The following is a 24,935-nucleotide window of genomic DNA, read 5'->3' as shown; positions in this document are numbered from 1 at the left end:
AATGATTAGTACATCATTACTATGCATTCAACCTCCTTATAATTCTTAAAACAAATTTAGGTAAAGACAGTTATCTCCATATTATAAATAAAGGAATTGAGGCTTAGAGGAGTTAAGACACCTTCCTAAGTTACCTTGGTAGTCCACAAAGTAGTGAAGCTGAAATATGAATCCAGAGTTTTCTGACTTTGAAGTCTGAGCTCTTAACTACACTCTAATGAACATATGTGTATATACATTATAACTTCAAATTTACTACCATAAAGTTAATTTCTTTATTTCAAAACTACGGACAGTAAGGGAAACAGATTAAATACCAGATGTCTCTGTCAGTGTGGTTTAAAGATAAATTCATCTCAGTACTTTTCACTTCCAAATGTTTTTGAAGATGAAAGACTTGCTATAGCTTTCTATAGTATCAAATTTGAACACGATTCTTATCAAATTAAAAAGAGTGAGATCTTGGGTATAATCTTTACCCTATATAATTAGAAACAAAGACACAGGATTTCAATCTCTCTCATCTCTACCCTCCCAACCACACCCCCTTCTCCTTCTCTCTCCCTCTCCCTCTCAAAGCCGACCCCCATCCCCCATGCACAAAATGTGAAGGCGAAGAGAGAAAGCTGATACACCTGCATTCCTTAGACCTGAATAGCTACAATGGAACAAAGGGTAGAGCCGTATTGGCAAAAACGACTGAGAATGGTGAGAGACCAATAACTCATGAATAACAAGTCTGCACAGTTTTAATGACTATTCTAATGGTTTAATGGATGGCACTTTAATAGGATTTCTAGTACAATCCTGAAAGCTTGTCTTCAACAAATCTGTCATTAACAAAGAACTGCATTGCTCTGCCACATAACCATAATATACTGAATCTGAACACACACAAAAATACGGCAGTTGTCATCCTATATTACCATCCTCCTCTCAAGTAGTCTGTTAACTATTGTGAGAGAGACAGCTACATGCCTCAAATGTAGGTTGCCAGTGAAAGAGGTGCATTTATACTGAGTATGCTGTGGAAATTAAACAAAATACAGCAGAAAGCTCACAATTGTCATATTATGTATATGAGGACAAAAGTACAAACAGTAACGGAAATCCAAACACAATTGTGAACACTGAAACTTGAAAGATTCAGTGGAGTTCTCTTTGAAACAGCTATGGAATTTCTTGGGTTATTAGTTTATGAATCCCTATAGCACTGATTCTACATTTGTGTCACATTATTTTATAGCCTTGTTTCCTGTATTGAAGTTCTTACTATAGGAATTGCCATGTTGTGTTCCTCAGTGTGCACACCAGCTCGATATATATGTTGAATTGGTTTTAATCCGTCCTAGTGAATAATCCTAAATGCCAGCATTTGGCTTGGTTTTTCTCTGTCCATGTCCGAGGTTCTCAATTCTGACTCTTCACATTGGAATACCTGTTCTCTGGAGAACACTTTCTTATCCTTTGTTTTTCTAAATCCTACTTTTCTTTCACAGTTCAGCTCGAATCCCACTGTCCCAATCTGCTCCTGTTTACAAAGCTATATCACACACTTTCCCATGCACCTACCACCATACATTGCTTCATGGACCATCTATTTGACAATTACTTATGTTCAGCTTTGTAGCATTTCCTCTTTAAAAGTTGTTTAAATTCATTTTTATAACATCTTTTCCTTTGATATTCCTTTATTCCCCAACTCTACTGTAAATTCCTGAACAAAATACAATGTACTATATATCTTTGTAGTCTATAAAATGGCTAGCTCAGTCCAGGCACAAGTAACAATATTGATACAATTTTAATAACATCAGATTGCTGTCTCAATTGCTGCGTTGTCTTCTGAAGTTGGGAACTACTTTTTTTTGTAATTACACTTTCACCTCCAGGTTTGTAATGCTGAGTCTTAAAATGTATACAAAGATTTTGAACCTGAAGGCAACAGAATGATGCATTCTTCAGAATATCTTCCCCATCGATGCTCATAGATGTAAATTCACTGACTTTATAACAACCTATGTTGATTATCAAGACAACTGTAAATATCCATTGGTTAAGCAATAGTTCACTAAAATTGCACAATTTCAACAAGACCTAGAGTATGTTAAAGGAATAAAAATATCCCTTCTCAGATTCAGTACGGAGAAAGTTGAACTGATGTATCCTTCCTAAGGGATCAAAGTGTATCTATTTACAGGTAATGTTACTATGAAATTATCTCCCTTTTTCAAAATTGAAAATATTTTCAATCAAACAATTCAATAAAAGTAAGTAGGATTTTATGCTGGAAAAGGAAAATCACTATATTTGAGTTCATTTAAAATACTTCTTGTTTATTAGGAAAAAAATAGATGTAGACTCTGTTCTTTATTACACAGCGTTAAGTCTTATTTACTCCAATTTGAGGGTATGCATTGATAATTTAACAAGATAGTAAACAAAACACAAAGAGGCTACACAGTCTTATAAATAGCAATATTTGTAAAATAACAAACATAAGGAACATACTCTATTAAATGGACCCTTTTTTACCACTAGAGATATAAAACACAGGTAGGTTACCTCAGCCAATGATTTATAAGTGAAGAAGAGAAAGAGATCTATATTATACTCTATGAACTCCTTATTTCTTTCTGGAGGTAAATACTTCATCTAGTTAGGGCAATTTTGGTTGATATTACAACACAAAATTCTATGCTTGATAACTGTTCCCAAACCTTAGAGAAACGTTAAGTTCTGCCACGAAAACATAAAAAAGAACAAATGCTGCTCCAGAATCTTACTTAACATATATTCAAGTATCAGATTATGAGAAGAGAAATACGAGTTTTCTCTAAAAGGGGTCCCAAAACCTAAGAGTCTGAAGCATTTGTTTTTCTGTCCAAGAAATTAGCAAACACAGACTTGGAAGAACAGATTTCAGATAGCTACTAGCACTCTAATTGGAGTCCCAAATCCCCAAATTTATTGAATGTTAGAAAACAAAACAAAACAAAACAAAACAAAACAAAACAAAACAAAACAAAACAAAACATCCTGTCACCCTTCACATAGTGGATCTAATATAGAAAAAAATCCAAGTCGTATTACGTTGGAATAAAACTCATAGCTGTATGATATCAGAATCCCGACAAAATCCAGTTATTATAGCTTTGGCCTAAAGTTTAGCTACAATTCTGAAGGAATCTTTAGACTCAGAATTCAAGGGCAAGGATTATATATTATTCAACTTTGTACCCCCTGAGTCTAGCAAAGTACCTGGCACATAGTAAGAAGTTGGTAAATGTCTGTTGTGTGAAATGAATTGACTATAAAGCGGAAAAGGAAAAAAAAAAGAAAAAAAAAGAGACCTCTAAAGAAGCAGGCATTCATGTTCTTGGACATATTTTTAGAGGCAGCCAATATTTTTAGAATTGGTTTTCCATTGTTCTTAGGGATATTTGGAACATATGAGGAGCTTTGTTTCACAGAATGCATTTGTTTATTCTCTAACTAAAATTATAATCCTTGGTCTGTGGCATCACAATCGGTTGCTGTGGGAATGATTACAGATCAAAAACAAAAAGATTATATCCCTTTTCAAGAGCAAATGAGTAGCAAGAGCAGATGAAGTCTTAAGGAAACAAAGACATTCTTTTCATGCAAATATTTTAATGATAAAACTGCAGAGAGATAAATACTGAAACTACTAGTCTTTGTGAAACTTGCTGGCAGATTTTCAGCTTTGAGGAAAGATGATTTTTACCCCCCGAGTTGGCCTTGGAACATGAATAGTTCGGATCATTTTTCTTTACAGACACTGGGAGAGTAGAAAAAAGGAGTTCTGTAACCAGTGTTCTTATGCCGCTTTATTTCAGGCAGGAGACTGAATGTCTTCCCTCTCTGGGTCACAGTCACCGTCAGAGAGGTTGATCTCCCCCACTGTCCTAATAATACATTGTCCAAGGGAGGTCTGTCCAAAGGTGAATTATCCACATAGATAGAAGAGCATTGCCCATGAAGTTGCTGCTCTTCTGTCCCCACAGGCCCTCTGCTGCAGTAATATTATAACCCAATGAACCACCTTTGTTCATGATTGGATAAATGATGTCCATCTTGATATCATACGACTATGCTTGTGACATGGGAGATACAAAGAGTAAAAAGGCTCTTGTTTCATTTTTAAAACTTATTCCTATATATAAATCTAGAAATGTTGACCACACTGTTCACAGGGATGGCCCATTTAACAGGATCCTTTCCCCTACCTGAAGAAGCTTCAATTCTAGTGGAAGATACACAAGTAAAACAATGAAAACTGCAGTGCCATGAGATATCATGGATTCAGCCACAGCAAAGGGTAATCAAATCTGCCATGCGCACAGCGACGGGCATCTGTCCCCTAATATTGGCCCTCTACAATTATGCTTCCTCCAGATGCTGACGCTAAGCATTGTCTAACAACTCTGCCACGCCATTTGCTCCCTCCATCACGTTTAAAAGCCATGCAAACAAAAGAAATATAAATCTCCACCAAAATGTAGCAAAGAAAAAAGCTTAATGGTCTCCTTGAGTTTTTATAATATACCCATTTGATATTCAAATATAAAGTATATCCACTGAATTGTACCCTTTAAAATAACGAGTTGTATAATAACTTGTTTTATAGCTCAATAATGAAATGATAAAGAAAAATACATAAAATATGTCATGTAAAATGTTTTGCCATAAACCATTTTGTTTCTTTCAATAAATAAAAAAATCACCTCTTATGGCAATCCTTGATAACTACCTAAATTTCTGGTACTGTTTGTAAGTTGGGTTCTCATATAGAAAGCAAAACTTCTGTGATGTTTCCTGTTACCTTGACTTTAAGATGTACTGCTACAGTTTTATTTTCAGAAAACATCTCCCTGTATTCATCAGTTTGTTTCGACGTAGAGAGCTTACTAGAAAACATCAGCTGTTTCATAACTTTAGATGTGAAACTGGCTGAGTGGCTTTAGCCACACCCCTTAAGCTCCCTGAAAATGTCTTCCATTCAGTAAAACAACATGGATGGACTAGATTAGAAAATTTTAGGAATCCTCAAATATAACTCCATAGTGGAAACTTTAGGACACTGATTCAAACCTCTGAAACTTTGGGAAAGTTTCTATTAATTTTTAAGATAATGGGAGAATCCTTGAGCTGTGACAGGAAGGATCAATATGGAAGGAATAGAAAAGGAAAGAAAAAGGAAATCAATGTCCAGTTGCACAGCAACACCTACCAACTCCGATGCTTAGACTGAAAATTTGTATTCTCCTAGTGTCTCAATTGATGACAAGAAGGTCAATTAATTACTGTGGTAGAAAAGGAGACCAAGTTCTCCTACCTTTGCTAATGCAGCACCTTAACTGATCTTAATACAAAGGGAGGCAGCATTTCACTGTTCATTAACTATGCTAATTATGGTTTCTCAATAATTCAGCTGCATCTGCACTCCTGAGTTGAAGAACACCCATTGAAGAGATCCAACCTAAGCCTTCAGGGTGGCGGTAGGGCCAGCACCACAGTGAGAAAACCAATGGGAGACCTAGTATCAGAAAGAATCTCACCTTTATAACATCTACTTTTAGTCTTGTTTTATAATAATGAGACACAGAATTCCAAGATTAGAGACAGAGTTTATAACGGTCACCCAGGGAAATCACCAGTGTCATGCTCAACTTCTGCCACATCAATCCAGCTTTTTAAGTTATATGCCATGTGACATACTGTGCAGTCTAACAGAGAGAAAAGCTGGAGCTAAAACAAAACAACAACGAACCCTGAAGCCAATGGAAATAAATATAGGGAGGCGTTGAGTTTGTACACCCCTACCATTTTGAAAGATGGCAAGCTTCTAACTGTGAAGTGACAGCTTCTATCTTTTCAAGTCATTTAGTAGCTTTTAAATGACATTAAGTTGCAGAAACTTAAAAGAAAATGCTGCATATATGAAAGAATGCTTTAAAATCATAAGGGTAAATGTCACTATATCATTTCAATAGATTGATAAAGCTTAATTTATGGTAGTGAGTAAGTTCTCCTTTCATCATGGGTCTTATCTAACTGAAGATGGAATTTGACTGGTGATATGTTTAGAGGAAGGCGTTTTGCCAGTGTATGTCTTCACTTTTTTTTAATGGCCGGGACTAAATAAGTAAGTGGACTCTGGTCTATGCTTTAAACTATCAAGACATTAACAAGTCAATACCAACTATGTTCTCTGAGAGTGAAGACTGGCTCTTTATACCTTCCCATCCTTCAAACATCTGCGTCTGTTTCTTCTCTCCACTTTATTTTCCTAGTGAATTGGTCAAAGTCAGAAGACAAGTGCAATCACCGTTGTGGTCAGAATATGACCCTGACAGCAAGCCATGCAAGTTCATGTCCTTACTGTGCCACTTACTAGCTGTGTGACAAATTGGTCCAGTTACTTACATTTCCGGAACACTCTTACGTAACACAGGAATTTTAATAGTACCTATCTGGAAGGACTGCATGAGTTAATATACCTAATGTGCTGTGAAGAGTGGTTGGCACAAGGGAAGTGCTATACAAATGTTTACTGTCATTATTCCTGCAAAGCTTTTTCTAGACTATGAAGCCCTGTAGAAAGGCTAATTATTAGTATGATGATATTAAAATGTTATACAGTTTAATACCAAAGAAGAAGGTATGAAGAAATATTCTGAAAAACTGGCAGGAGAGAGGGGAGAAAGGAAGAAGGAGGGAAGAGGGAGAAAGAGGGAAGGAGATGGGGGGTGGGGGGAAATGAATTAACTGAAGGATCTCCATGAGATGGAGTTTGGATGAGGATGAATGCCTGCCATTTAGGAATCTTACTCAGCAAGTGAAAAATAATGCAGTTCTGATTATGCTGTATACATGAACTTCTTACTTAAAGCCAAATACTCCAGTTGCTGCATCTGTGATGGCTAAATGTTTCTCAAGGCATGGCTAAATCCACAAGTTCATGTCACATTTTAATGCTTACACCCTTCTCTTTTATCATCTCTGTACTCTTGACATAGTGGTGTGTCAAACAATTACTTTTCAAATAGAATGACAAACTATTTAGCCACAGTAGAAAAACCATGGAAAATAATACTGCCACTGTCATTTATTAAATTTTAAAAGAAATGCATAAATAAGTAAAGGCATCCCTATTACGTTGGGTAGTAACAGGCTCTCCTTGCTCCAATTCCTTCCTGCAACATTGTTAAAATTCTGCCCAAAAGTTGTCCTCACAAGTGATATAAAAATAGATGCATTTATTTGGTCCCTAGGGTACTTGCAGCATTAGGAGTACAAGCAGGACATGATTTCCAGGACTTGAGAGTATTTTTGAGATCACCTAGTGTAGATTCCTTAGCATGTTGTTACAATTTTTCAAGGGGGTAATCACCTTCCCACCTCACCTCTCAGCATCATGACCCTGACATTGCCGTGATAGGCACAGAACGGACTGGGGTGCCCCGTGTAAGCCACATCCCTTCTCATCTCCATGTTTTTGTGTGCGTTTCTCACTTGGCCTGGGGTATTGTATTTTTAGCAAATTTCAGTAACTCTTAGATGCTCTCCTTAGTATTGCCCCTTCATAAATGACCCCATTCTCATCCCCACCATGTTCTTATAATTATTGGTTCTTTTTTGTTTTTCTAGTTCTCCTAGGAGACTATGGACTCATCCAAGGCAGAACTTATTTCTTGATTTTTTTTTTCTCCAATAAAAGTGAAACAGATGAAGGCATGCAAATGGTTATTCTTATAAATAAGGAAACTGAGATTAGGGGAGGTAAACAACTTGTCTGGGGCATTAAAATCACAACGGAAATAGGAGGACAGGTTCTACTTATCAGTGAAAAGGATTTTTTCCTGGATATGCAATGTGGATTTAATTTCCAGAAATTCCATTACATACAACATATGAAAATAACTTTCCAGATATCAAACTACCCTCCATCTTCATCACCCCCCACCTTATTTTAGTTGCTTTCACAGAGCTCTTCTTTTGGAAGAAGGACAAGGGAATGTTATAGAAGATAGAATGACTTGTGAGAAAAATTCAGTTATTAAGTGACTGATATGTAGGTCATGTGTAGTAAAACAGTATCAAGGGCCATTTCTATTTACCACTTGCTTGCTTTGTACAGAATGGCAAGAGGCCATGTGGGTAACATACATTCATCTTCATAACAAACTCCTGAGTAGACACTACTATTCTCATTTTAAATAAGAGAACCAAAGCTATATACGATGAAATGACTGGTTCAGAGTCAAGCAACGTAACTACTAATTGGCACAGTCAAAAGATGAAACTTGTTTTTCCTGACTTCAAAACTCTCTCCAGCATCTGCTACTGCATCTCTCTAAATGCACATATATTGCTGGCCCCTAAATCCCAACTTCACTTTAAAATAAAACTAAAAGTCAGAAAGTGACCACTTTTTAAACTTTTGCTATAGTCTCTCTGCAGTTTTAAGTTTACTTTGGAACTAGAGACACTTCAAGATTAATTGCGTCCTGAGAGTCTTGGGCTCCAAATGGGAATAGGCGGAAAGACAATTTGAATAATGTCCAGTGATGGTCAAGGGCCAGTTTGTCACGGTGAACTTCCATGAGAACAAGGACTGAGAAACAGGAAACTAGAATTATATAGGATTCTCCCGGGATGAGTATGACTCCAAGAAGAAAAAATAATAATACAAGGCTTAAGTATAAAAGATATGGAGTTTAACATCAGTAAGGAAAATGCTTGAAGTTAAAAAGAAGTAGGTACAGGGAGAGACATCATCAAAATGGTGGTGTGAGGTGAGCCTCTGGAAATATCCCCTGGAATTTACAACAAATTGAAAAACTATAACTCCACAAAGGACTCCCTGCACAGCACAGTCAAGACGAAGAGGCCCACTAATGAATTCACCTAAAGGTGGGTGAATTGCCTGAGCAGGGGAGGAGGGAAGGGAGAAATGCGGAGACGGAGCCGGGCGGGAACAGGACGCAGACCTAGCTCAGTGCTCCGAGCTCGCTGCTTCCCGGAACCACTGCAGCTGCGGGAGAGGGAAGAACTCGGACTGCTAGGGCTCCGCTTATGGCCCACAGGGCTGAGGGGGCAGCATATAACACGGATGAACCCAACGCTCACGGCAGAGACCTCGGAGAAAAGACTGAGGGAAGAAGGCTGAAAACGGTGGTTTAAGCCCTCACTGCCGAGCAGAGAACAGAAGCCTTAGGCACTGAGACTAGCTGGCCCCTCCCTACCCTCCCAGAGCTCGCCCCGCCCCCACCTGCCCAGTGCTAGAAGTGAACAGTAGCAGCGTCAGATAAAAAGAGCAGAGTATTTGCAGTTCTGAGAACTGTGGTCTGCAGACGCAGATTTGCAGCCCAACTACTTACGGCAAAGGGGAGGGAGCTATGGAAGCAGGACCCAGCAGTGGTGGTGGTCACCGCCATTGCTCTGGGCCAATTCTCACAACTCACGCCGCCCCTGTCCCCACCTATCTGGGTGGATCCCTGCAGAAGTAAACAGAGCTGCTGAAACACATGGGCTCTGAATCTGGTGCAGGAAGAGCTTTGAAATTTCAAAAGCTCTTCACATCCCCACAGGGATGCGGCGCCCTATGACCCAGGCGAACTGTTAACAGAGGAGAAGCTCACCTTCCAGGGAATCCCCCTACTGTGTGAGAAGCTGGAATAGTGCAGAGAAAACAACACTACAGTGTGAAAGAGACAAGAAGGCTGCAGTTGGAGAGAAAATAAAAACATTCTACAAAAACGTACTGGAAAACAAAAGAAAGACCTCTTCCTATCAACCTGTTGCAGAAACCACTCCTGTAGATGTCTAGGAAGAGAAATAGTAAATCATTAATTGCCATGAATAACCAAGGCAACAAGACAGCTCAGAAAGAAAGTGAAAAGTCTCCAGAAAATGAACTTAAAGATATGGAAATATGCGACCTAAATGACAGAGAATTCAAGATTGCAGTTCTGAAAAAACTCAACGAGATGTAAGAAAACACAGAAAGGCAGTTTAATGAACTCAGAAACACAATCAAAGAACAACATGAACATTTTACCAAAGAGATTGAAATTTTAAAAAAGAACTAAGTAGAATTTCTGGAGATTAAATACTCAATAGAAGAAATTAAGAATGAAATAGCCAGCTTAGGTAGTAGAGTTGACCAGATGGAGGAAAGAATCAGTGACATCGAAGATAGAAACCTGGAAATTACACAGATGGAAGAAGAAAGAGACTTGAGACTTAAAATAAATGAAAGAACTCTACAAGGACTTTCTGACTCCATCAGAAAGAGAAGTAAAAGAATAATGGGCATACCAGAAGGAGAAGAAAGAGAGAAGGGAACAGAGAGTATATTCAAACAAATAGTCGATGAGAACTTCCCAAACTTTTGGAAAGAACTGGATCCTCGAATCCAAGAAGCAAATAGATCACCTAATTACCTCAACCCCAACAGGCCTTCTCCAAGGCACAGATACATACTGTAATAAAAGAAGAAACAGAGGGAAATATCATAGAATACCACCACATAGAAAGAATAGACAACAACAAAAAGGCAAAGAAACAATGGAGGCATAGTCTTAACAGAAAACTAAAGACAGAATGAGAGGAAATACTCATGTATCAATAATCACCCTAAATGTAAATGGACTGAACTCACCAATAAAAAGGAACAGAGCAGAAGATTGGATCAAAAAACTAAAATCAACCATATTCTGTCTCCAAGAGACCCATCTCAGCTATAAGTATAAGCATAGACTTAAAGTGAAAGGGTGGAAATTGACACTCCAAACAAATAGTATCCAGAGAATATTAGGTGCAGCTATACTGATATCAGATGAAACAGACTTCAGGGTGAAAAAGGTAACAAGAGACAAAGATGGACATTTCATAATGGTAAAGGGGACTATACAACAAGAAGACATAACAGTCATCAATATTTATGCCCCCAATCAGGGAGCACCAAAATATACCAAGCAACTACTAACAGAACTAAAGGGAGAAATTGACCAAAACACAATTATACTAGGGGACCTAAATACATCATTGACAGCTATGGATAGATCATCCAAACAGAAAATAAATAATGAAATAGCAGCCCTAAATGACACATTAGATGAAATGGACATAATTGACATTTATAGAGCACTTCATCCTAAAACATCAGACTATACATTTTTTTCTAGTGTACATGGAACATTCTCAAGGATAGACCATATATTGGGACATAAAACTAACCTCAGCAAATTTAAGAAGATTGAAATCATACCAAGCATATTCTCTGATCACAAGGCTTTGAAATTGGATATCAACTGCAAAAAGAAAGCAGGAAAAACCACAAATACATGGAGATCAAACAACATACTTTTAAAGAATGACCAGATCAAAGAAGAAATTAGAAGAAAGATCAAAAGATACATAGAACAAATGAGAATGAAAATACATCCTACCAGAATTTTTGGTATGCAGCAAAAGCAGATTTAAGAGGGAAATTTATATCATTACAGGTCTATCTCAAGAAACAAGAAAAATCCCAAATAAATAACCTCACATTACACCTTAAAGAACTAGAAAAAGAACAAATGAAACCCAAGGTCAGCAAAAGAAAATAAATAATACAATCAGAGCAGAACTAAATGAAATAGAGGACAAAAAGACAATAGAAAAAATTAATGTGACGAAGAGCTGGTTCTTTGAAAAGATGAACAAGATTGACAAACCTTTGGTTAGGCTCACTAAGATAAAAAGAGAGAAGACACTAATAAGCAAAATCAGAAATGAAAAAGGAGAAGTTATCACGGATGCCACAGAAATACAAAGGATCATCCAAGAATACTATGAAGGACTATATGCCACCAAATTCAATAACCTAGAAGAAATGGACAAGTTCTTAGAAACATATAGCCTTCCTAGGCTGAACCATGAAGAACTGGAAAATCTAAACAGACCAATCACCAGTAAGGAAATTGAATCAGTCATCCAAAACCTTCCCAAAAGCAAAAGTCCGGGACCAGATGGCTTCACTAGTGTATTCTGCCAAACCTTCAAAGAGGATCTAATACCAGTTCTGCTCAAACTCTTCCAAAAAATTGAAGAAGAGACAGTACTCCCTAAGTCACTTTATGAGGCCAACATTACCCTGATACCAAAACCTGGTAAGGACAGCACAAAAAAAAGAAAACTACAGACCAATATCTCTGATGAATACAGATGCAAAAATCTTAAACAAAATTCTAGCAAATCGAATGCAACAATGCATTAAAAAGATTATTCATCACGACCCATTGGGGTTCATCCCAGGGGCACACGATGGTTCAACATACGCAAATCCATCAGTGTGATACATCACATAAACAAAATAAAGGACAAAAACCATATGATTATATCAATTGATGCAGAAAAAGCATTTGACAAGATACAACATCCATTTATGATTAAAACACTTAATAAAATAGGTATAGAAGGAAAATACCTTAACATTATAAAGGCCATATACGACAAACCCCCAGCTAATCTCATAATTAACAGTGAAAAACTGAAGCCCTTTGCTCTACGTTCAGGAACACGACAGGGCTGTCCCCTATCATCTCTGCTTTTCAACACAGTGTTGGAAGTCCTCACCAGAGCAATCAGGCAAGAGAAAGAAAGAAAAGGCATCCAAATTGGAAATGAAGAAGTTAAACTGCGACTCTTTGCAGACGACATGATGCTATATATAGAAAACCCTAAAGACTCCACCAAAAAGCTATTAGAAACAATCAATGGATACAATAAAGTTTCCGGCTACAAAATCAATGTACAAAAGTCCATTGCATTCCTATATATTAACAATGAAATCTCCAAAAGAGAAAAAAAAAAAAAAAGAAAACAATTCCTTTTGCAATTGCAGCAAAAATAATAAAATACCTAGGAATAATCTTAACCAAGGATGTGAAAGACTTATATGCTGAAAACTACAAGACACATTTTTAAAAGAAATTGAAGAAGACACAAAGAAATGGAGAAACATTCTGTGCTCAAGGATTGGAAGAATCAACACAGTTAAAATGGCCATATTACCCAAAGCAATATACAGATTCAATGCAATCCCCATCAAAATCCCAATGGCGTTTTTTAAAGAAATGGAACAAAAAATCATCAGATTTGTTTGTCAGCACAAAAGACCCTGATAGCCAAAGAAATCTTAAGAAAAAAGAACAATGCTGGAGGTATCACACTCCCTGACTTTAGCTTGTACTACAGGGCAACAATAATCAAAACAGCAGGGTATTGGCAGAAAACCAGACACATAGACCAATGGAATAGAACTGAGAACCCAGAAATGAAACCACATAAATATGGACAGATAATTTTTGACAAAGAAGCAAAAACATACAATGGAGAAAAGACAGCCTCTTCAATAAATGGTGCTGGGAGAATTGGATAGCCACGTGCAAAAGAATGAAACTGGACTGCTATCTGTCACCATGTACCAAAATTAATTCAAAATGGATCAAAGACTTAAGCATAAGACCTGAAACAATAAACTGCATAGAAGAAAACATAGGTACTAAACTTATGGACCTTGGGTTCAAAGAGCATTTTATGAATTTGACTCCAAAGGCAAGGAAGTAAAAGCTAAAATAAATGAATGGGACTATATCAAACTTAAAAGCTTCTGCACAGCAAAAGAAACCATCAACAAAATAAAGAGGCAACCAACTGAATGGGAGAAGATTTTTGCAAACAGTGCCTCCAATAAGGGGCTAATATCCAAAATATACAAGGAACTCATGCAACTCAACAACAAAAAAACAAACAACCCAATTGAAAAATGGGCAGAGGACCTGAAGAGACATTTCTCCAAAGAGGACATACAAATGGCAAATAGACATATGAAAAAATGCTCAACATCACTAATCATCAGAGAAATGCAAATAAAAACCACAATGAGATATCACCTCACCCCAGTTAGAATGGCTATCGTCAACAAGACAAATAATAATAAATGTTGAAGAGGCTGTGGAGAAAAAGGAACCCTCATACACTGTTGGTGGGAATGCAGACTGGTGCAGCCGTTATGGAAGGCAGTGTGGAGGTTGCTCAAAAACTTACGAATAGAATTACCGTATGACCCAGCAATCCCTCTCCTGGGTATCTACCCTAAAAATCTGAAAACATTTATACATAAAGACACGTGTGCTCCAATGTCCATTGCAGCTTTGTTTGCGGTGGCCAAGACATGGAAACAACCAAAATGTCCTTCGATAGATGAATGGATAAAGAAGTTGTGGTGTATATACACAGTGGAATACTATTTGGAGGTAAGAAAAGATGAAATAGGAGCATTTGTGACAACATGGATGGATCTTGAGATTGTAATGTTAAGCGAAATAAGTCAGACAGAAAAAGCAGAGAACCATATGATTTCACTGATATGTGGTATATAAACCAAAAACAACAAAAGAACAAGAAAAATGAGAAACAAAAACTCATAGACACAGACAATAGTTTAGTGGTTACCAGAGGGTAAGGGGGGAGGGGAATGGGAGATGAGGGTAAAGTGGATCAAATACATGGTGATGGAAGGAGAACTGACTCTGGATGGGAAACACACAATGGGATTTATAGATGATGTAATACAGAATTGTACACCTGAAATCTATGTAACATTACTAACAATTGTCACCCCAAGAAATTTTAATTAAAAAAAAAAAGTAAGTACAAGAAAAAACATTAAAAAATCCAAACATAAATAAGCTTTGAATATTGAGCATTTAATTGCAATTTGAAGTCTAACAACTATACAAGTTCAGAAATACTAAAAGGCTACACACGCGCACACACACACACACACACACACACACAGACACAGACACACACACAACACACACCCTGGTTTTGAACATAGTGTTTCTTCTAGAGTGAGCTGCTGTGTCTTTGTATCCTACTAGATTTGTTTACAAGATGCAGAATGGCAGCCAGCTGGGAAGGCACTCTCTGTACCTTTGTATCTTACTTGGTGAAGCTGGTCTTTAGCTACAAAGAAAGAAAGCATCTTCTCAAATTGCCAACTGGCAGGTCTATCTCTCTATAAAAACTACACTGGGAGATTAATCAGTAGGTACTTTTAAGTTAAATATGAGGAGTCTGTATTAAAATGTATTCACTCTGTACTGCCAAAACATAATAACAGTCTATTTTCTGAGAGAAAAGGGCCTGCAAATAAGGCTTCACTGCTGATAGATCAGGTGGGCATGTTGACCGAGGAAAGCTGCTCTTTTTACAGAAAGACATGCTTTGTTCTGTTCACTTCTGTTGTTGATCCTAGCAATTTTGATCACAACAGTTTCTATGAGCTATAAATTTGGTTAAAAATCGATCCAGACACACACTTTGGTTAATCACCTGCTGTGGTGCCCAGTGATGAGCTTGTTGCCATGTGGCCAATGGTAAACAGAAGGCATGACACCTTAAGGGAAGATTGTATCTGAACACAGAAAATGATTAACTAAAGGAAAGGGCATCATAGTAAGTGCTAATGATATTGGTTTAAACTAGCAAGTTTTTTCTTTCCTTCCTTCCTTCCTTTTTTCCTTCCTTCCTTCCTTCCTTCCTTCCTTCCTTCCTTCCTTCCTTCCTTCCCTCCTTCCTCCCTCCCTATTTTTTGTGGCTCATATGTCAAAAATATTTTAAAATAGAGGCTTTTCCCTGATCTATTGCACTCTTCAACTTTACATAATATATAAAAATAGATCTCTGTCATCCTCTACTTGCTTACTTCAGGAAGATGGACGAGCCACTTCCAAGAAAAAGCCAGTGCATTCAAAGCTAGCAAAAAAGTTGTGTGTGTGTGTGTGTGTGGTTTCTTGTTTGTGTCTGTGTAGTGCCCCAATGAATGTTCACTCTCCTGAGTTTACACATGAATTATAAACTAACTCAAAGCAGATATGACAGGTGGTTTTGCATTATGGATGCAGCAGATTTACAAAACATTTAGTAATGAAAGCTTTATGTGTACGAATGTACTTTGGCATACATGGTCAAATATGCCAACAGCCTTTTCCTAAGGAAAATAGAAATGTTTTGTTTTGTGGCCATTGCTTTGATGACAGGCAACTTTGTCCCTTCTATGGAAAAATGCAATGTTTACCACTGGGAATGAAGAAATTGTCCATGGAGAAAAGAAATGCATTCTTAGCATGCCAGGAAAACCACTGGGTTTTCCCAGAGGTAGTCATGTAATCCAAATTGATAAGTATGACATTTTCACAGAAATTGTTAACATAAATATTGTTCTAGTTGAAGACTTAGGTTTCTGAACTCTATAACCAGGGCACAGTGAGATCAAAGAGTAAAATATTTAGATGTCTAGAGCAGGTGAGTTAAGGTACAGTGTTCTAACAAGAGGGTGTGAGTTTGTGACCTGGTTCATCCACATACTAGGCATGTGACCTTGGGAAAGTCACTCTTCTCTGAACCTCTTGTTCTTTACCTCTGAGATGAGAGGGTTCAAATACATGATCTTTGAAGTCTAGTCCACCTCCCAAACATTTACAAAATATGATCTAAGCAATGTATTTAAACGTTTCTATATCTCTTTGCACTGTTTTAATAGATTCCATTATTTGTGAAGGAAATGTACCTTTTTTCTTTACCTATCTCACTAGAGTGTGGTGAGGATTTTAGCTTACTAGACAAAGGTGCCACATAAATGCAGTTATTAAAAGAGAAGGACAGGACACTGATATCTGAAATGTTTCCGATAAGAGGTCCATTATTACCCGCACAGACAGGAAATATAAGGGCATTGCCGTGAGTACAGGAAGAAACTCTGAGCACATTTGGATGCTAAATGCTTGAGGACATATGAGCAGTGATATCAAAGATAATAGAACTCCAGAGATGACAGCAAAGACGTTGGGACTGGGCTTCATGATTGGGAACAAATTGGTGAAGGGTGTCCTTTAGGTAGACCTTCTTTCAATCAGTTTCTTGCCCCTCTCTAGTCACAACTAAAAAGACTGCTCTCTTCAGAGTAATTTTAACATATATGTTTCACAAAGTACTACTAAAACAGTTAACGATGACAGATTTGAAATTAGATAGTTGATAACTGTTCGTGCCTGTGTAACTGCTCTGGCAGGTTAGACTGGGGTTCAAATGGTAATTTGTTAGTCAGTTGTTAGAAACGGAAAGAAAATTTGCTATTGGAACTGCGTTTAAAATAAGAGTTATTCTCTCAACCTAGAACACACAATGTACAAAATCTATAATGTATTGTGTTTCCCCGAAAATGACACCAGGGGTTATATTAATTTTTGCTTCAAAAGATGCAGTAGGGCTTCTGTTCAGGGGATGTTATCATGAAAAATCATGACAGGGCTTATTTTCTGGTTAGGTCTTATTTTCGGGGAAACACGGTATCTGAAGTAGAATATGTGACCTAAGAGATTATTTCCATGTGAAAGTGTATTAGTATCTTGAAAACCAAACTGGGAGCTAGTTTCACATCTTCTCTGACTGTAGCTTTTCTTGCTTGTGGTCACAGGACACCTTTATGTCAGGGTGTTGACCAATGGGGGTGAACTGAATATATACAGTCATCAATGAATTAATCCTATTTCTAGAAAAGAAGGAACTTATCTACATAACTAAGCGAGAAGGTTGCTTTCCTTTCATTCACTCATCACATTGCAAAAGACAGTTGTACAACGTGCACAAGTCAGAGCATCCGTATTTCTAACAGTGCTATTGTATGCTTAGGTAGTTTGAATATGTTTTCCTAAACTAAGAACTGCTTTATAATCCCCTAATTCTCCTTCCTCTCCCGATTTTCTCCTTCTATCTTTCCATTATGTACATTAGTGACAGATTAACTTTCTGAGAAACCACCTTGTAATTATGCTTTGTATTCTCATCATACTCTGTAAAAGCTTTTATCATAGGATTGATTTTATTATAATTTTTCATTGGCATGTCTGTCCGTTCAATGAAAGAGTAAATTACTGGAGGGCGGGCGTTGTAGGAGCTTAATAAACACTTCATTAATTTACTATATTAGTAACTATATTAGTTTACTATGATTATATTCACTTATTAATAACTGAATATAATTACCTCTTGACAAATATCTTTCTTAGGCTCTCTGTATAAAAAGTCCAAGCTTTAAGCTACTATTTATTAAGCCCCTTATACATGTGTATGTGTGTGTGTATATATATACACACATACACTTATATATACACATACTTATATATAAATCATATATATATATATATATATATATATATATATATATATATATATACAAATAATATGCGTGTCCTGGAATTTATACACATATTGCATAGTCCCTAATTCTCATGGTGACACATTTTACAGATGAGAAACTCTCAGAGGATTATATAACTGTGCAGGGCTATATAAGTTACAGTATATTCAAGTCAAACTACAAATTTGTCTGGGTCCAAATCCCCTGTCCTTTCCACCATTAATCCTCCGCCACTTCCCCACCAATGAGCTTGGCTCTGAAAGCTCATTATAATTCTTGGCCCTTATTGCCCCACTTCATTTCACCAAACTCTCCACCATAAACACTTAACTCCATCATAAGAAGACTTCTTCGTGCTCCCTAAACCTGCACATAGGCTTTATCATCCAGAGGTATCACCGGAGTATTTTGCCGGTAAAGATTCAATGGGCTTGGGATAGTGCCCAATGTCCTGCATTCCCAACAACCTCTCAGGAGATACTGAGATCGCTGGCCTGTAGTTCCCGCTTTGAATAGGAAAGCACCAGAACATTCTTTGCCTGCGTGTCTATGACACTTCCCTTGATAAAATTTCCTCACTCTTAGTTTTCCCCCAGTTCTACTAACAGCACCACCTTTCCTTTAATACCTTTCCCAGTTCTTCATTGCACTCTGACATTTACCAAATCCCAGCATCATTCCACTAGTATTTAGGATTAGCTCCTTGGGAGTTTCCCTGTTTTTTATTTTATTATTATTATTTTTAATGTATATCTATCTTTGCCTACTACACATCCTGAAAGCATAGCTTTCTTATAACTTCTATATTCCTCTCAGCACTTAGCATAGCACTTTTCTGTAGTAGTATGGTAGATACTTATTGGCACATCCTTCTAGTTTAGAAGCCCCCTTCTATAGTAATTTCCCTCTCTCCAATCCAAGGGAAGAACCAGATCTACATAGGTGGGCTGTTAACAGCTATGTCCTAATGTGTGTCTCCATAACAAATGAGTCAATTGGAGTTCAGAGTTTGTTCTCTGGCATTTGGAATTTGACAAGAAAATGTTTTTTTCTTTTTTGAGGGAGTCTCCATGTAAACAAAAGCAATCAAAGGCCATGTTTTCTACATCTGAATGGGAGAAACAAGAAACTGGCCTATACAGAAGGAAGAACGAAACTATCCCAAAGAAACACAAAGATGAGACTTCCAGAAAAGATATCAGGAAATCTCTATAGTCCTCCAGTTCCAGATAACAGTTCTTGAAGCATACTTGTATTATTAGCCTTTGGCTCTATAATAAATAGATCATTTATAAATAAATGTATAATAAAACAAACACCCTTTATTTTCCCTTAAGCAAACTCTATGGGCTGTAGTTACTTGTAACCAGCCTAATATAAACAGGATTTGTGTAGATAATATTAATAATGATAATGCTGTGATGCTGTCAAGTGAATCTCACACACTAGTTTATCTGCCGTCTCAGGAAATGGTGAAATGAAGACTGGAGGGTCATATTCTGTAATACACGATCCTAAACCAATGATGTGTCTTAAATTGAAGTCTTCAGAGCAACTGCAGCAGTCACCTGAAGTGCTCTTTTAAAATAGACATTCCCTGGGAGAAAATATTTTCAAATTATATATCTAACAAGGAGTTACTGTCCAAAATATGTAAAAAACCCATATAACTCAACACCAAAAAACTCATAAAAAACTCATAGAACTCAACAGCAAAAAACCCAAACAATTCAATTAAGAAATGGGCAGAGGAACTGAATTGACATTTTCCAAAGAAGACATACAAATGGCCAAGAGGTATATGAAAAGGTGCTCAACATCATTAATCGTAAGGGAAATGCAAATCAAAAGCACAATGAAATATCACCTCACCTGTTAGAATGGCTGTCAACAAAGAGATAAGAAATAAGTGTTGGCGAGTATGTGGAGAAAAAGGAACCCTTTTGCACTGTTGGTGGGAATGTAAATTGGTGCTGCCCCTATGGAAAACAGTATGGGGGTTCCTCAAAAAATTAAAAATAGCACTATCATATGATTTAGTAATTCCATTTCTGGGTCTATGTCCAAAGGACATAACATCACTATCTCAAACAGACATCTGCACCCTCATGTTCACTATAGCATTATTTATAATAGCCAGAACACGGAAACAACCTAAGTGTCCATTGATGGATGAATGGACCAAGAAAATATGGTGTGTGTGTGTGTGTGTGTGTATGTACACACACACACACACACACACACACACACAATAGAATATTATTCAGTCATAAAAAGAAAGAAATTCTGCCATTTACAAGAACATGGATGGTTTATATACCACATAAATCAAAAGCTACAAGAACATGGATGGACCTTGAGAGCATTATGCTAAATAAAATAAGCCAGACAGAAAAACACAAATACTGTATGATCTCCCTTATGTGTGGAATTTGAAAAAAAAAAAAAGAAAGAAAGAAAGGGAAAAAAACAAAACATCTCAGAAACAGAAAATAGATTGCTGCTTGCCAGAGTCAGGGGGTAGGGGAAGGGGAAAATGGGTGAAGTTGGTCAAAAGGTATAAATTTCCAGTTATAAGATCAATAAGTTCTGGGAATTAATGTACAAAATGATGACTATAGTTAACAATACTATATTTTATATTTGAAAGTTGCTAGGAGAGCACATCTTAAAAGTTCTCAATGCAAGAAATAAATCGTAACTATGTGAGGTGATAGATGTTATCTAAACTTATTGTGGTAACCATTTTGCAATACATACATATGTCCACTCATTATGTTGTATACCCTGGACTAATACAATGTCATATGTCAACTATGCTGCAATAAATCTGGGGAAAATACAATGGATGTCCCTGTTTACCACTGCTGATCTTCTAAACCAGCATTTCTAGTGTAGGGAACAGAAATCTGAATTTTAATTTGGCTTCCAGATGTTACATAGCATTAGCTAGGACTTTGGTAAGACCTACACATACTATTCTGAATCATTCTGAAGATTCACCTCCTAAAGTATTGACTTTGACAGTGATATCAACTTTAAGGAGGAATTTATTCCCTGCATTCTAGATGCCATCCTCATATTCTGGCTACTTGAATTCTAGTAGGACCCTGCAGTCTCATATCACAAAATGAAAACCTAAAGTACTTGTGACGACCTTCAATATGAAGTTATGCTAAATTCTCAGGCCCCTACTTCCACCTGTCATTGAATCCAATGTCTCAGCCCAATGCCCTTTACAGTAAAAAAAGTCTTTCACATGATTTAATAATGCTGTGCTACAATTTCAACCTACTTCCTCCTATTCTGACCTCAGGATCAGTGCAAACAGCCTCATGCCTTTCACCCCCATTTTAGTCTTAGAATCACAGTAACAAATTTATCTTCACACATTTTGAGAGGTGTGAAAAAACATGAATATAGTGATTACGACAAAATGAGATGCTTAAAATCATGTGCCTTTCCTCCGTTTTCTTCACTGAAAAACAGTAAAGAAATGTATCCATATTTATGTGGATAACAATATGTGCCAACACTTTTTTCAGCGTTGCTCTGTGTCCTGAAATGTTATGTAGAGGCCTTTATCCTATTACCACAGATGAATACAACACTTAAATATCTCCTTCATGGCTGTTAAGGCACAGTAGAGTCAATTCATGCCCAGGGAGCTTTAATCAAAGATCATCATCATGATAAACGGGAAAGAGTCAGTGTGGGCTTCATGTCAATGGCTACTGGGGGAGTTTTTAACGGGAGCCATGCCAGCATGCAGTGCATAACTACTTTCAAGGAGCACTTCTGATCTAATGGCTAAAATGACTAAATGAGTATCATTAGAATATCTTTACATGTAGCATTTCTGAAGAAATTCCATATTTAAAAGAGGCCAGTTATTGTAGTCAGTGCATACAACTGAGATTGCTTGAGTAAAGCAAGTATTGTCAGTGGTTTAAAGTTATATTGGTAGAGAGTGAATTAATGGCTTATTCACAGGTTGAGCTATCAAATTTTAGATTTTTCTGATACACTATGCCATTCATAATTATAAATAAAATATTAAAATGGGCCAAGAAGAACATATCACAGCAAAACAATAAGAAGAATCAGGATAATGCTGAAGTACAGTTGGAGAGGTGAAAGATTTCTGATTTGTGAAAACTGACACTTAACTAAGAGGTTTTTATGTTGCCCCATGTGGCATTCCTCATATGCCTTGTTTTCTTTCTTAAAATTCAATTTGCAACCTCAAGCCCCAAACCAGAAACTACAGAAACTGATTTAAAGAATACTGAATAATTTATAAAGAGCCATTATGACCAAGAGGAAGAACAGGGAAGAAATAAGAAGGACCAATTGATAAAGTAAGACATTTTACAACCCAGTGTGAGTTTCATAAAATTGAAAATGTTCTCCTGAATGCTCGGACCAGAATAAAGGATAATATAACTTAACCAATGAGGAAAAAAAAATCCAAACCCAAAAACAACAACAAACCAGACAAAATTCTTTGTGTTCTATTAAATCTTTGACAAAGATGTTAGAGTATACAAACTCAATAAAAGGTTATACAGCGCTTGAGGGGGGAGGTGCATGGGGCTACAGATAGGTATGGCTTAGCTAGCACAGTAATTTAAAATAATGAAAATTTGGATATTTTAAGACATTGGAAAGTTCATGCAAATATCCAGATTGGCACAGGTCCCACAGTTCCACATTCACTTACCAAGAATCTCAGTAGAAACTGTTTATGGTAGAATTTGGGCTGCTCAGGAACTCAACAGCCTTTGTTGTTTAGAACAACTGCAAGATTTTAGTTGTACATTCTAATCTTTTGCTAAGTTAAATTTGGCCTAAAATAATAATAATGGTTCGGTTATCATTAAGGCATGAATTGGTTGTACTATGTGTCCCCGTTTCTGGGGAAAACCCGGAATATACAGTTTTACAACTTTCTGCATGATAAATGCCACAATATCCAAATACACACCACATACAAAGACTTTTCATTGACTTGCATCAAGAATTCACACAGCACCCTAGTGGATTCTGAAATTTTAAGATACCATTCCGTTCGCCATTGCTTCCAAACAAGTAACTTTCTGAGAACATATGACTCTTTTAATAGTAGATCTAGCATTATTTTAGATGAAGGGTAAAATCCTGTATAGGCACTCAATCATAACAGTGTTTTCAGGCCATGAAAAACTAAGAGTACTCAGAAATCTACTTATTCCCTTTACTCTCTTTTTCAGTGAGGATTCTCCCCATTGATCAGTGTATTTGGCACTCATTTGGTACACTGGGAAGCTTATTCATTCAATGTATTTTATGAACTTAAAACCAGAAAAGATAAATCAACCTTATTAAGTAACACTGAACAAATATAAAATATTCAATGCCATTTAAAAGTGCAACTACTATATTGATTGAACAGACACTTTTATATCTGATGCTGAGTCACATTTAAGAGAAAAGGCACTGACTGATAAAGTTAATTTTCAAGAATATGGTCAACATGAAGAAGGGGACAGCAATGGAAATTACTGTTAAGCATAAACAAACTGAATTACCTCATATTCCTGGGAAAACTTCAAGTTGTCATTTGCTTTCAACCTTTCAATGTGATCTGCGAGTTCCAAGATAGGTATTGGAGGATGACTAGCCATACCTATTAAAAGGAAAGAAGAAACACATTTGAAAACAAATAAAAAATGATACTAACTATTTCAAAATATAGAAAATACTATAGTTAGAAATGGCCTGAAAATATGTGAGTAGTAAAAATGTTTTATGTGAGGAAGCAGGCAGATAGTTTGGTTACTCAAAGCAGGACATGCTCTGGAAGGATGAATTTTGTAGCCAAATGAAAAGTCACCAAGCATAATTCCCAAACTAACACTCCTGGTGTAAAAGAAAGCGTTATTGTGCTATGAATCAATGCAGTTAGCTAGCGGAGAAAACCGACAGTCAGGCTTGATGTCAACTTCTGCTTTGAGTAATGACTATTATGTCATTTCAAACTCCTTCTCCTGCACTGTGTGAAATGGAAATTGTGTGGCATTAAATGGTGTACAGTGAACTAAGAAAACAGACACTGAGAAAGGCCTAAAAGGGAAAGAGTAGTAGCTTGATAGGAAACATAAAGTGACTTATGCATAATCAAGGGAAACTAACTTGAAGAATGAAGGTTACCAGGGTAACCGGAATCATCTGAACCTGCAAAGGAAATGATGGTGTAAATAAAATAAAATAGAACGAATTTGTTAAAAAAAAAAAAAAAAAAAAATGAAATGTATAGTCTGCTATACTTTTTTAAAGGATTACTAAAAAAATACAGCACATTTTTTACAGGATTCAGTACACATTGTGACTTGATTAAGATCGCTTTAATATTTCACAAACCTAGAGGTGACTGACATTCACATGCAAACATGGACACAAAGAATGACATGCACCACAGCTCATAGACAATAATCACTGATAATGACAAAATCAGACACCAAACTAAATTTCAAAAATGTTTCCACTAGTAGCAGATTGTAGAGGTTGGGGTTGCAACCTTTTTCTGGACATTAATAAATGGCCACCCTAACAGCTTTATGGTATTTCACCCAGGTCCCATTATTCAAACCCCAGTACGCCTACAATCTAC

At 36.8% G+C, this 24,935-nt stretch overlaps 1 protein-coding gene across 45 annotated transcripts in view; it reads right to left on the bottom strand.

The window, feature by feature from the left end:
- The window catches only part of PTPRD (protein tyrosine phosphatase receptor type D), a 2,063,955-nt gene that overhangs the window by 86,005 nt on the left and 1,953,015 nt on the right, over positions 1 to 24,935 (bottom strand). For 28 of the 45 annotated variants that reach the window (XM_074330405.1, XM_074330404.1, XM_074330409.1 and 25 more), the window contains 2 exons: positions 24,458 to 24,499; positions 23,854 to 23,951 (listed from right to left, as the gene is read on the bottom strand). In XM_074330405.1, the coding sequence (XP_074186506.1) occupies positions 23,854 to 23,951; positions 24,458 to 24,499 (140 nt within the window). The remainder of the gene's footprint in view (positions 1 to 23,853; positions 23,952 to 24,457; positions 24,500 to 24,935) is intronic. The other 17 variants (XM_074330420.1, XM_074330423.1, XM_074330422.1 and 14 more) reach the window with 1 other exon arrangement.

This window comes from Rhinolophus sinicus, linkage group LG04 (genome assembly GCF_036562045.2).
Source record: "Rhinolophus sinicus isolate RSC01 linkage group LG04, ASM3656204v1, whole genome shotgun sequence".
NCBI lineage: Eukaryota > Metazoa > Chordata > Mammalia > Chiroptera > Rhinolophidae > Rhinolophus > Rhinolophus sinicus.
Note: the sequence above shows the minus strand (reverse complement) of the source record. Positions and strands in the feature narration are given on the sequence as shown.